Below are 14,405 nucleotides of genomic sequence, written 5' to 3'. Positions count from 1 at the left end.
AAATGACCTCTGGGGCAGCACCTGGGTGCACTACCTGCAAGAAGTAGTGGCACAAACCCTACCTTCCAGCACTCTTTCAGTTTTGATCCATTCCTTCCTACAAGTTCCCACCAAGCCTCTCCCCATTAACTTCCATCGGCTGTCAGCGTCCCACACCTGCCCAGCCTCATACAGAAGTACCATCAGGAGCTGTTCCTGCTCCGCGGGGCACCCACGGCACCAGCCAAGCGACAGGCAGGGCAAAGCTGGCTGCATGGCCGGGGACACCGCAGAGGCTTACCCCTGAAGATTTCATGAAGCAGAGAAATCAGGTAAGGTAAGACAGCTGGAGGTTTTGCTACAAGTCATGTCACAGCCATGCCCTTACACCAGAATACCAAGCCAACAGCTGAGCAGTCAAGGCTTGGAGGTCCCTCCACATTGATTTAACACCAACAAAACACATGCCCCAGACCAAAACCTGATGATGATCAAAATTTAAGGCAGTTTTGCACACTGCTTCTTCCCCTGCTTGCACCTTTCATTGCACCCTCGTGCAAACTCAGCAGGGTAGAGAAGCACCTAAGGCAAAGGATCGTCTGTATTCCCATTTTGGTGGTGGTGGTGGGGAATCTGTATTACTTCTTTATCTGTTTACCGCCAACTACTACTATCATAAATACAGTAGTTGTCATTTAAAGTGATGGAGAGTGTTGGATGTTTGAGCACTTAAAGGGATCGTTCTTAAATACTTATGCAGGCTTGACGATCAGGAAACGCTCAGCGCACGTTTTCCGAGCCAGCACAGGCTGTCACAGGCAGACAAAACCGAGGGACCTCAGTGTCAGGCACTGGAAATGCAGTTGGAAGAGAAAGTCCAGCCAGGCAAGGCACAAAAGTGCTATGAAAATACAGCAGACCTAGTACTTGCGACTTATGCATGGGCACTTGTCTTGTACTTGTGCATTTCTACATACTCTCATTATATATACACACACATTAACCTGTATAGCGTCTTAATAATCTACCCCTACCCCCAGCAATCGTGCGGAAGCATAGCGGTGCTTTGTAGAACCATCAAGACAGTGACAAGAGTGCTAGGCTGACATCTGAAAGCTTGTCAGTGCTACTTGCTCGTTTGTTTTTCAACGCATTCCTTTCTGAAACTAAGAGCAATTTTTTCAGTGAACCTATGACTCACAACGGCAGCCCGGCCTATGAGCCTTACATGCTAAACACACTTCCAGCTGGCAATCAGTCCAGATTTGTTGTCGGGGTCTGCGGCAGGGAAGCGCCAGCAGCCATCAGAGCAGGCTGCAACAGTGCCTTGGAACCCGGGCACCTAGGTCAGGTGCATTTGGCCTTGCTTTTGTTCTTAAACTAGTTGCATACAGGGGGGAGAAGGTCCAAAAACCAAAACATGATGTCCATGGTTTCCTGTGGCTTCAAGCTATGTTCCCTCTCAGCTTGGCTGTCACTTGTATTTCCACTCTTGCTTCTATTTTTGTTCTCCGAGTCATGGTTAATTTGAATTCTGTGGGTGAATCCTGGCCCTATTGAGTATGAGTTGTTTTTTCATTGACAAGCTGGGATCTCCCTCCTGGAATTTTCTTATTTATAAACATCAGAGCGCACTGAACTGTGTGCTTAAACAAGACTGACAAAATATCAGCCTAACGCAAGAGTGAATTATTTCAAAAGTGATTAATGCTGAGGAAACAGTGATGATTGTTCTCTTCACATGAAACTAATGCGCACACAATATCCACATCCTTTCCAAGCAGGTAACGCACCGCACTTCAGCTGCAAGCAAGACACCGCATAAAAACTGACCTTAGTTTCACACTACGTCTAATCCCCGAGTCCACATTAGGCTATGACAACAACTGTGGTGTCACTTACCAAAAACATAGGCAGTATTAACACATTTTGCAACACAAGAATCCTTTAAAAAGTTGGGAAGGTCTACATAATTCCAGGTGTTATTTGGCCAAATGCTCAGCCTTGGATGACCACACTTAAAGACTTCTTAATTTCCTGTAGTTGCTAGATTAGCGGGTGGAAGCACACATACAGAAATAAGGCTGCACATGCCTAATGGCATTGGTTTTAGCAAGCTCATGGGGTTTAAAGGAGTGAGCAAGACTGAGACTCTGATCTCTTACGTGCTTTTGAAACCTCTACCTGAGATGCTGAGAAATGGATTTAGGAGTCAAAACTGTTAAGACTTGGGCCTTACAGAGTGGTAAATATTTTAGAACTAATTATGCGCAATATAGCAAAAGAAAACTCCGCATTTTCTAGTAGTAATAGGTTTAGATAGCCACTCATTTCATTAATGCAGTTTAGCAGGCCCATGAAGAGCAAGGGTGTTTCGTTTTGATTAAGACGCTTTACCGCTCTACAGTTATGAACTGTAGTTTGAAATGAAGGAAAAGGTGTTCCTCGTCACAGCCTGCGAGCCTCAAACATTTCGGCAGAAAAGCGCAAGCCGAATAGCATTTTGGTGATGCACGTTGAGAAAACGCTGCAGACGGCCACAGGCATTCAAGCAGAGAGCCTGTGACCGCTGCAGGAGGTGGCGAGCGCAAGAGAAGGTCATTGGAACACAGGGCTCGTACTCGGGGAGCGAGGGGATGAGCTGAGGGAAAAAGGATCTCCATGGGAACGCGAAACACTGCACAGTCCCTTTGGCACAGCAAAGCGTCTCATGGGCCTGCCCCTTTTTAAAAGAACTGCCAAAGTTTGGGGCAGGGGAGAAGAGCAGCGCAAGAAATCAGTCTCAGTTTTGGAAGGCAGGAACCAAAAGAGCAACAACTTCTGCAGCACCTTGCACAAGGTACTGGGACATTAACTCTTCCTTTACAGCACTCTTAAGCCTTTCCTTAAACTAATTAATAAAAAAACCCAGCACTCTCTAGTACTATCAAGCTTCTCAAATATTTTTCAGCCTTGGAGTTCCTACTGCATAAGGAGAAGTTGTGTTCCCATGACATTTTTTACAGCTGTGTCAAGTTTTGCAGATATTTACCACAAGAAACTGGAAACTTTTAGTTGTGGAAACCTGCCCCCATCTCAGCCTAAGAACAGCACCTTATGATTTTAACAAGAGAGTTGTAGGGGAAAGAAACTGGAATAATAAAAGGGGAAATTAACCCAGAAAAACAGAAATAAAAGCCAGGAGAGAATAAAGAAAAGCTTTTAACTGATACTCTTAGCAGAACCCTTTCTGGGTAAACTCACCTAGGCTTCTACCTAGACTTACTGCTAATCTGACTACACTTACTGCTAAAACAGATTTATTGGGTTTACTGCTGTTTTTCTTAAGTATGCCAATCAGAAATGATTGCACCTCATTTCCCAGTACCACCCCCCTATTCCCCAACAGAAGTGGGTGTCCAGCTTCATCTCTAGCAGCAGAATCTCCTCAGGTAACTTCTACAAAATACCTGCAGCAGTGAGGGTGCCAAGAGCCCAAGCAGGGAACGTAGGCTGAACTTCCACAAGCCTTTTGTGGAAAAAAGTCATTTAATCTAGAATTAGAAAAGGATTGTGGCCAGCAAGGCTCCCTCTCCTTTCCATCCTTTGACAAAGTCTGCCTTGTTAGGATGCAGCTAATTCCTCTAAGCACTGCACTCTAATCCATCAGAAATCAAAGACAATTTTGCTAATAATCTTGTAGGCAACAGCCTAAGCTTTTATCTGTGCTGAGAGAACTCTTGATTCAAGACTGCTTTACTCAGAGTCACCCTCCTTCCCAGGGAGAGAATACTAACCTCTTTTCCCTCTCACCTCATGGACTTTCCCTTCTAAATACCTCTTAATAGCTCTGAGAAGCACCTGTTGACCATGAGAGAGAAAAACCCTCAGTGCAAAGCAATTACTATTTGCTTGTAATTTGTGTGCATTGCCTTAAACAGCTTAGCAATATTCTTCATCTTCCACACAGTTTAATTTCCTTCTGTAATCAAACCTCCAATTCCTCACAGTAGACTGTGAAATTACTGCTGCCCTAGCGCCCCAGGTACCTCCTTGGATTAACCACCACAAAATCCCCTCCCTGGAGCATGGTTACCTCTAGCCTGCAGACAGCCTGGAAGTCTAGATCAGGTTCAGGTGAAATTGCCCCCCTCTTACTGGAAATCCCGTTCTCCAGAGCCTGTGCAGCAACGCATCTATGTAGGGCGAGTATTTTGTGACAGGGAAATCCACAGAAGTTGCCATCCAGTTACCGCACAATGCCAGTGAGAATGTAAAACAAATTAGCTGGTAATTCACAGCAGGGTTAAAGTTAAAATCTTGCAAGGACAATGGCCAGCAAAACTTTCTACTGATAAGTTGGGGTTTTTTTCCCTTTTACATCTTACCAGATTATTGTGTTTTCCACAGCACAGGGGAAAAGGAAGCTGGAGTCTCTGTTGCATCTTTCCAGGAAGTCGGAAGCTGTGGAAGAAAGCGCGAGACCGGAGTGTGGGATGCTGCGGATGCCTAACTGTGAAAAACTGACAGGAGACATCATCCATGTGTACCAAGCACAGGACTCCCAGCAGCCTGGTAAAGAAGTAAAAAGGATGAGAGGACAGATACCTGGACATAAAAGGAATACAGTCATAGTATATCACAGCAGAAACAATGACCTTCATGTCTTTTCCTCTTTCATTTTTTAAAAAAATCCATATACAGATTAGCTCAACTTGTTAATAACGCAATCCACCAGTGTTGAGACTGTGGTGCCACCCAAAAGCACTAAAGTCTCATATGCCTACTTGATAGTTTTCTTACACATTTTTATCGAAATAAGCATCGTGTCTCTGCTGTGATTTCAGGAGGTTTTCACATGCACAAATACACCCACTTGGTTATGGAATTGTGGGAGATCACTCCACTTAATACTCTAGCAAGATAGTCACTAAACGGTAAGTCACTGTAACCCGAGCAAAAAGAAAAAAAAAGAAAAAACCAAACGAATTCTGCCTTACATCATTGCCATTCTTTGGTGCTTCAGACAGCGGTGGTCACTGAGATTATTTGTGCAGACTGACATGCGGTCACTAAGGCTATCAAGGCTACCAGACCATCTCCAAGATATTTTTCCATCTCCCTTACTGTTCAAGGGGAAGAATTCTCTCTTCTCACGCTAGGAACGTCTCCCTCTCCAGACTGAGGTATTGCAGTTGTTTCATCTCTAAGGCTTTAGGGAAGAGACAGCGTAAGGCAAAGTGATGGAAAGCTGAGAACTCATTACATGTGTATATTGCTTGGGGAAAGTTAGGGAATAAAAGTACAATGGAGTTGCGGTATTTGATGAAGAACTCAAAATCGTTCCTACATTCTCAGAATAGGAGACTAACAATCTTTCACCCACAAAAAGTCAGTTAGTACAAGTTTGTTCACGCCACCATAGGTATATTTTATCCTATAGAACTGTACTTTGAATAGGTACTCTATTTTCTGGGCAATCTGTTTGGATCAAGGAATTTATTGCTGATTTATAAACAGCTACTCTGAATTAATACCACCTACTTATTTGCCATCGTAGCTCTGACTACAGAATGATTCTCTACAGAGCACTGGATCTTCAACATCGCAACCAATTCCAGCTACACTTTCATTATAGATATCTAAGAAAAGAAACTCCCAACTACAGTAAAAAGCAGCAGAGCTGGATCCTATAAGTTAGCTGCCCTTAGCGGAGGCAAAACGGCACATATAATATCTCGCCATCAATTAATCTGCCCACACATACTTCAAAGATGATCCTCTGCAGCAAATACTTTCCATTACTTTTGAAGTTTTTTTTAATTCTATCAGCAAAACCTCTTCCACTTCAAACTAGTTTCTTCAATTTTAAGCGTACTTCTCAGATGTTAGTAAGTTTTTTGGCAAGCCTCACCAGGCACAAGACATTTTCACGCAAATACAAAAGCTAGTTTCCCAGCCATTAGAACTAGATCTTTAACTGAGCCTTAAATGTTGCCTTAACTCACTGCCAAATCCCACAATAAACACATGCCTCACACAGAAAGCTCAAAAGCACAGTAAACAACCTTAAGTTATAGTCTCAAAATAAGAAATTTCCACTTTAGAAATACAAAAAAAATGCAGATGTTACAAACAGTCCATTTATTGGGTCTTAAACTACATACACAATTGAAATAATAATTTTGGCACTACGCTATACAGTGGTTACATCTGTGTGCTGACACTCATTAAATACTGCACCGGGAACACTGCTGTGCTTTGAAGTTTGGAATGAGTCACACACTCGGCAGGTAGATTACTTGAAATGTATCAGTGCTCCTGTAGGGTTGCATGAAAGTTGAAACACACACCAGTTTATGAATTATTTCAATGTACCTCACATTCTATGAATTTATCACACTAGAATATGTGATGTCAGCATTTAGAGATGGCCACAAGTGCTGCATTAAAATCTGAATGAGACACAGTAATAATGAGATACAAGAAAACCAAAACAAAAGCTCTGCCTTTCAGACAGGAAGAGAGATTCTGTTAAAGAAAATAATTTAAAAAACTAATAATGGCATTTGATTTGATACAAAAGCCAGAACTACTACTGTATTAACATCTAAGTATGAATCTTTACAAATTAATCTCACAATGGTGTTATGTAAAAGGTTGCAAACTGTACAATGTTTCGTCAATGCAATGCCTCTACAATTTATACAGTCTTTTACAACTATGTAACACATATTAAACATGTTGTTAAATAGCCAGTAGATACCAGTCTCTGAACAAAGCTGCAGGCAAAAAAAATACAGAGCTTCCCCAATCTTCGAACAAGATATGCTTGCTCAAACAGTGACGAACTTTATGAGAATGTGCTGTTAAAAATAGTCAGCCATTCAGTGCTTTTTCACACTGTGCATACATTTCATTCTGTGAATTCAACCATCACTTGATAGTCCATAATTTCCTATCTGTGGGCTCTAATTACGTGGAAACACCCATAGTCTTTCACCCTTAAAAATATGCAGATAATCATAGATTTTTATTCCACGCGTGGTCAAGCTATCTGTGAAGACCTGGCCAGGCAGTAAGAGCTTTCACTCCCCACGTTTTGTCATGCCATCATCTATACTGCACAGAGAAGATCAGCTATTTACATTTTGACAAGGAAGGTACAAAAAGGCAATCCTGCCCTGAGGTGGACTGAATGATACAGAGCCCGTCACCTGATGGGCACTCAAATCCAAGTAGTGAAAAATAAACTCTGAGAAAGATAGGTTCCTGGTATCGTGTGCTGACTAGGTAAGAAGTTGCATCAACAGAATTGGAGAGCTTCACTGACAATATTCCGGTTTGCAGCACTCTCTGGTTCTGCATATCTTTGATGTCGGAAACAGCTGGGAAGAAGGGTCAGAAAAAGAGGGTAAGAAATGTGCAGTGTTAAGTCACTGTGTGCAAGCAAGCAGAAACAAAACTGATGTGTAGTGCAGGCCAATGACAAGGGTCTTGCAGTAAACTCACAGCCGGGCTCTGTGAGCGCGGTTAGGAGGAGACTGTGGTGCTCCCACAGATGCTCCCCAGGGAGGTGAAATTCTTTTTGAATAGAACCAGGTCTTTATGTTTGTATTTAAAAGTGGTTTTGATTAGGCATCAGGATTTCCAACACAAAAGTTTTCTACATGATAAATTTCTTCGAGTTTATTTCGCAGAAAGGTTCCTACATCCTCATTTTTCCAGGAGAAACCTGAAAAGAAAGAAGAATTAATTCAAAACAAGATTACTGCCTCATGCTATTACCACAGAGCAAAATGAAAATATAAAATAAAACTTCTCTTGGAATACTGTCACAAAACATCACAATACAATAGAGATCAGAATCTTGTAGCGTAACAAAGAGAAACTCCAGGAATGGATTCGCTCTTTGGGGACATGCCTGCATGAAGAGACCCGGTAGCAAAGTCATAATGTGGAAGAAGAAAACAGTTTGGTAGCAGTCATTCCCCATCATGAGGTGTAGATGATATACTGGACTGGGTGGTAGGCTAAAGTCCTCAGACGCGTCAGAAGTACAAAGCAGCAAGTACCTTGCCTTTAGTGAAACTGCCAGGCATTTAAAAGGCAGCCAACTGGCAGAAAAAATGGAGAAAAGGAAGATGAATGTTCAAGAAAACAAGTGTGAGTGTCTTAGCAAAACACTAGCGTAGTACAGGGACACATAAAAAGGTGGACAATATTTAGTCAAAATAAATCTGATCCTGAACAGACCACTGGAGGTGCAAGGGACTTAAATTCTCCCTGTGGTTTAGGGATTCCTCCCTACTCCATGCTAGACTGGAGAGCTAGAGCAGATTTCATAAGACTGATGTTTCTGCGAATTTATGTCAAAACAAGTAGTCTTACCTATCTATGCATAATAGCATGGCGAAACCAAGAGGTCAGTAAGCACTAGTAGCTGGTCATCTGTGAACTGCTGTTTATGCTCCTGCCAGTTGTCATGATGGGTCCTCCGGAAATTTGACAGCGTTTTTTTCACAGTCATCTGCATAGCAGACAATCAGTATTGATCTGTATCAGTTATGGATTTAAGCTCCATGACAAAACAAACGTTGAATACAACAAAAATAACTGCTGAGTAGAGCAAGGTGTTCGAGCAGTTAGAAAGGTTAGAAGGGCTCTGGGGAATTCAGCCTTCAGTTCTCCAGTCTTTTAATTTTTACAGTTCTGGTTAGTCTTTTGACCACTGGTCACAACTCCAACATTCTTATAAAAAGGATTCTTTGACCTACAATTTTGAGTTTGAAAAAATTACTAGATTCTTATAAAGTATAAGTGAAATGCTTTTCCCCTCTTTCTTTTCCTTGGCTATTCCAAACCAATGGTTTGGGTCTCAAAACATGAGAAAGAGTTGATGAATCACATAAGGCGCGCAGAAGAAACAAATCAGAGGAAAACTATTTTCTGTTATTAGAATAATTAAGATTATTATTAAATTAAAAGAAGTCCAATCAGTTCAGTTTCTTGATTCAGTAAAGCACATCATAGCAGAGTTTGTTAGCTCTAAGGATTTCTTCAGCCATAAGCTCACTACTCTGGTTAAAACAGCAAAGGTCAACAAAGTTGACTAGACAGGGCAAAAAAAATAGAGTTAAAGGTAACTATTTCATTAAAAACTTGTTTCTAGGGCTGCTTATAAAACCTTGTTTTAGAAGTTTCAGAGTGTTTTTTTGGTTCCAGTTAATGTTTTCTAGAATGGCATACACAAAAGTGACATTTTTAATTAGAAAAGACTATTTCCTCACTATAGATGTCATTCTTGCAGCTTTCGGTTTATGCTTTAAATTCGAAAGCAAGAACAGAACTACCACAAAAAAATACTTATAAGCAGTCCATGACTTCAAACATATTTGGAACCATTTAATAAAAAGCAGCAGAAACTAAGTTTCTTAATAGGTTCCTATTTTTTTCTAGGAAAGGGAAATTAAGAACGAGTCAAGCATATTTTAGATATGTTATGTTGAACAGAAAAATGATATAAGTATTTTTACCTCGATAGGCTGAGGATCATTAAGATGGGCACTGAGATCCATCAAGAGCTGTGGCATCCAGGTAGGTACATCATACGGACTTGACAAAATACACGCGCTAAGTCCAAGTACACCAGCATGGCGTTTAACCAAGTCTGCAATTGCAATATATGAATTTACATTTGGCAAGGCGCAACTATCTTGTCTAAGACATTCCTCAATGACACAGCCACACTTAAAACTGGTTATCACTGAAAATAAGGGTATTTTTAACTGATGGGAATGACTGAAGAGAGCCTATATATTAAACAGAGGTGATCTAATTAGAACAACATACTGATACTAATATTGAGTGAATTTTGACCCCAAATTTAGAAAAAACAACCAACCCTGCCACAGTGGAAAGATCTTTAGCTTCTACAGAAAACCACGTAGTTCTACAGACCGTATAGTCGAATAAATTCACACAAGTGTACGGATCTCCAAATTGCTTCTGCTTTCTTACAGAGTCATAGATTCATTCTATGATACTATCTTTTACATCTAATGGAAGAATGTGTAAAAAAATTAATCTGCAACTGCTGTATACTTTATAAACATTTCAAAAGAGCTTCCTTCTCTCAAAGAATATATCTCTCTCCTCAGTAAATAGCTCATGAACTACATTGCCACTGTTCCTACTTCTGTGTTCAGAATGTTTTCTCAAATACTGGAACTGTTTGACAATATGGAAACCCAGTCCTTCTGGGTTAAATGAACGTGGCTCAGATGCACTAAGTGTTTGGTCAGAAGCCAAAGCTCCTAACTAAGGTTAACTAAGGGGGTTTTTTGTTCTCTGTGTGTGTGTTTTTTGGGGGTGTGTGGTTTTTTTTTTTAAATAAAAACCCACACTGCTAACAAATAGAAGGTAAGGGGGATAAGGGGTGAAATTACATTGTGGCAGCTAAGGATGTTTATTTACTGAGGAAATAGCTATCACTCTTCATCTGCATTCTTAACTATGTGAACTGTGCACAGGAAATAAAGAAATCTCTTTAGTGTTAATTCCGGAAAAGTAATAGATCAGTTTAATGTAGGAATACATCATAAAAACCCATTATTTTCTTTTCTTGGTAGTAGTGTATTCTTATTCATCGTTTAAGCTGTAAATCAAATTCTCGGAGCACTTGACAAGGATTAGGGTCTGCACTACCTACACAGAAATAGACAATAACGTCTATAAGGACAAGTGATTTGCCATTATGGTTTATGAATGCTTCGCAAGGAAAAACATTTGCATGGGCAACAGGCCTTATGTTCCTCTGGGTATATGTTAATTTTCTAAATACTGCTTAACCATAGGACAAATCCTACTCCATCTGGAGTGCTTGCAGAATAAGCATTTAAGTGTAGCACAAAATATTTATTTCTTCCTAATCTGCTATCGACATGCATGGCTTTAGTCTCTGAAGCAATTTTCTTACCACCGGAAGGAATTGTATCCACCACTGAGCCCAGGTCACGCTTTCTTTTTTTTGGTAACCTCATCTTGCACAGCTGCTCAAAATGGGTCTGCATGGGACCATCCATCGTGAGAAAATTGCACTGTAGCAGACCACTTAGTGTGGTAGCAGCCATCTCTCTCACCTATGAGCAGAGGTAACACATACCACAATTACTAAGCACACATGCACAGCAAGAAGGAGGTATTTGTGCTATTACTATCTTTTCAAGCACACCCAGCTAGGCCAAATTACCAAACTCTGCCCAAGGAAAGTCTTTAAAATATCATCCCGTTATCTCATGGATCACAAACTACTACTAGTTTACTGTATGGCTCTCTACAAATTAATAAACATAGTTCTACTGTAATATAGAACTACCTTCACATAATTTGTCATGAAGTGACCTACTACTTGAGCCAATAATGTAATTAAACTCCATTGTCAAGACATATATATCAGACTAGATTAGCTTTAGAAAGTTTAGAAACAGACTTTGAATGAGAACAAGATGCCCCACCCCAAATAATCAACCTGCTTTACAGGATTTGTAATAATCTCTGTATTAACATTAGTTTTACCAAGCAAAAAAAAGTATACTTTATTCAAAAGCATTTAGTTTTCCCCTTCAAATGTACGTGGAGACATTAGAATTGACAAAGGCAGAAGAGCCTTTCCAAGAGAAGGTAGATGGCGTGTTCATGAGACAAAGCTGACTCTGTTCTACCCATAGCACAAGAATTCTTTGAGATACACAACAGATGCTGGATTAATAAGCAATGACAACTAACTTCAGTGGTTTATGGTCAACAATTCAGTTCTACAACGCTCCAGCATTATTTACTCTGTTGTCCTGAGTACCAGTTATTTTTACCACATGAATAAAAAGCAGAATTCCAGGTTGGAAAAATATTCTTCTCTTTGGTAACACAGAAACCCAAAAGAACAAGACTAAACTAAATTTTCATCTAATTGCCAAACCATTCAAAATACAGATCTCCTTTTCCATTCCTTTTAGAACAGCCACAACATATTGTTGGTGGACCACAAGTAGAGACTCAATCACTTGCTTTTAAAAGCAAGTATAACCAATCAATTTTACTAATTTGTCTCATCTACTCAAATCTTCCCAAACCATAAAGTTATAGAACTATAAGACCATATTTAAACTGGACTCCCTCCCAAACTCAATTCCCCTTTCAATAATTGCAGGCTGACAAAAACCCTCCCAACGTTTACAAACTTGAAAACCAAATCAACTTGTTGAAACACTGACAGCAGTCGCCAGATTTTTTGGTAAGTACATACTGTTACATGTAACTGTAAACAGAACATTTGTCTATCTGGAGTACAAACACCTACCAACGCTCTGAATCCAGTGCAGCAGATTATAATAAATTACATCCTTGAACATAATGTTCTGAACCTCCACAAAGCAATAAGTATAGCTGCAAGTACTGCAGTAATTAAACATAGTAAGTTAACAATAAGCTCTTGAGAGTTCACTTCATTTCATTTAAGTTTCTACAACCTATTATTCAAACGTGATCTACTTTGTTAACAGCATAAAGAAGTACGAAGTGAAAGCCTGCCAGTATTGTTTATCAGCAATTTGTGAGTCTCCTAAGAACTAAGCTATTAAATGAAACATGATGTGCAAATGCAAGACTCAGAATAGAAAGAAGCTTGGCTGTAAAGTGAGCAAGCTCCCAAGTGAACGGTACTCATTTACATCACTATTTGCTGTGTTAAAACCACTTTCATTTCTAAATTAATAATCTAACTAAAAGGAACATTTTGCTGCAAAGAGCACCTAGAAGCAAAGCCTTTAAAATCACACATTAACAAGCTAATCATTCATCACAATATCTGACACTAAATAATTTACAGATCATCATATTCACATGATGACTTACAGAATATAAAAACTGCAGAGGAGTAGCAGAGGAATACTCTTCCAATCAAGTATGGTTTGGGTTGGGTTTTTTTGGTCAGAATTGACTGACCAAGGTCTACAAAACTGTGACAATATTAGAACAAAAACACTCAACAGCACGATAAAACCTAGGTGCAGTACTTGCAAGGGGCTACTTGCAGAGAGACAAAATATTCCCATTACCATAATATTGCAGCATAATATGAAAGACGTTTATCAAGACATGAGTGCTATGTATTCAGTACACTGTTTTAAAAATTATAAACTATGAAGCACCTACCCAGATAGCTTCCTAGATCAAATTATGGCTGAGGAAACTGGAAGAAAGATGCTTTCAGATTAACTAGGCTATCACTTCAACCGTAACTCCAAGTTGAGTACAGTCATTTTTACTTTTCCTCTATTTCTGACTGAGTAAATAGAATTACTTAGTGCAAAACATGCTTTCCCAAACTCAAATCATTCCTGCAGCTCTCTCCAACTGCCTATACGACGTGAAAATTAGACGTGATGTTCAATGGTGGTTATACTACTGTACAGAGACATTACTTTTTCAACTTTATCAGCTGCAGGGTCACATTAGCTCTTACATTCATAGTACCCCATCAGCTCCATGGCTCCTCTGACTTTCAGAAGGAAAATTTCACGCAATACCATTTAAGTACAGCATTCTTCAATCCTAGAAACCTATGCTCAAAGTTGGGTGCATGAAATTTGCATTCGATAGAAGACAGACTGTCCTATGACCCACGTTCACTTTGTATTGCAGTCACATTGCTATTTGACATTTAGTGTGGTCATCTGACATTGTCCTTTGCCAAGGTTTGTTGCAATGATTTTATGGAAAAAATAGGAAATCACCGGGAAGTTTAAGAATTCTAGCAATATTAGAAGTGTACACTGTATATTAAAGCAAAGAACAAGATAAGCACGATCATTTGGTCTGGCACCTTTGTATCAAAATAAGCAAAAAAAAAAAAGTATCTTTAAATTCAAGATCCAAACTGTCAGTTCCACAGGGTAAAGACACAAAATACTAGTTATAGCTAGGGATTTTATTGAAAGCACACTCATCTTACAAATCCAGCATTAAAAAAATACATAGGAATTACTCTGCAAGGTACTGCATCTTGCCAATTATTATCAAGAAAGAACAAGATTACTTTTCAAAGAAAAGTGAAGGCTTCCATGGTAACAGCATGATCGTAAGTGGTTATGAACATAGATAAGCTTTTTTGATTTGCATCTCTGTAGTGCAGAAGAATAATTTTTGTACATTTAAAATAACTAGATAAATTGTATTAAAGTGAATAAAAGGTATTTTTCAAAATGACATGAGATTATGAGGTAAGGGTTCTGACTGGTGTGGGAAACAACTTACCTTGGATTGCCAGCTTTTGCTTTCTAGCTCGCTATAGCAAATAGTGACATGAAAGACACAAGAGCTCATCTGAAGACTGAAATTGGTATGGCTGGGCGAGTAGTCTACGTGCTGTTCTTTAAGTATTTCATGCA

At 39.7% G+C, this 14,405-nt stretch overlaps 2 protein-coding genes across 2 annotated transcripts in view; both read right to left on the bottom strand.

Moving 5' to 3' along the window:
- Window positions 1-255, bottom strand: part of GPR75 (G protein-coupled receptor 75) — a 2,468-nt gene extending 2,213 nt beyond the window's left edge. Inside the window, exon 1 of the mRNA XM_009319643.1 lies at window positions 63-255. Coding sequence (XP_009317918.1) covers window positions 63-255 — 193 coding nt within the window. The remainder of the gene's footprint in view (window positions 1-62) is intronic.
- A 5,824-nt stretch (window positions 256-6,079) lies between these two features.
- Window positions 6,080-14,405, bottom strand: part of PSME4 (proteasome (prosome, macropain) activator subunit 4) — a 62,675-nt gene continuing 54,349 nt past the window's right edge. Inside the window, 4 exon segments of the mRNA XM_009319610.1 lie at window positions 6,080-7,693; window positions 8,350-8,488; window positions 9,495-9,628; window positions 10,937-11,099. Coding sequence (XP_009317885.1) covers window positions 8,354-8,488; window positions 9,495-9,628; window positions 10,937-11,099 — 432 coding nt within the window. The 3' untranslated portion in view covers window positions 6,080-7,693; window positions 8,350-8,353.

Source organism: Pygoscelis adeliae, unplaced genomic scaffold, assembly GCF_000699105.1.
Source record: "Pygoscelis adeliae isolate BGI_AS28 unplaced genomic scaffold, ASM69910v1 Scaffold122, whole genome shotgun sequence".
NCBI lineage: Eukaryota > Metazoa > Chordata > Aves > Sphenisciformes > Spheniscidae > Pygoscelis > Pygoscelis adeliae.
This window is presented reverse-complemented; position numbering and strand designations above follow the sequence as displayed.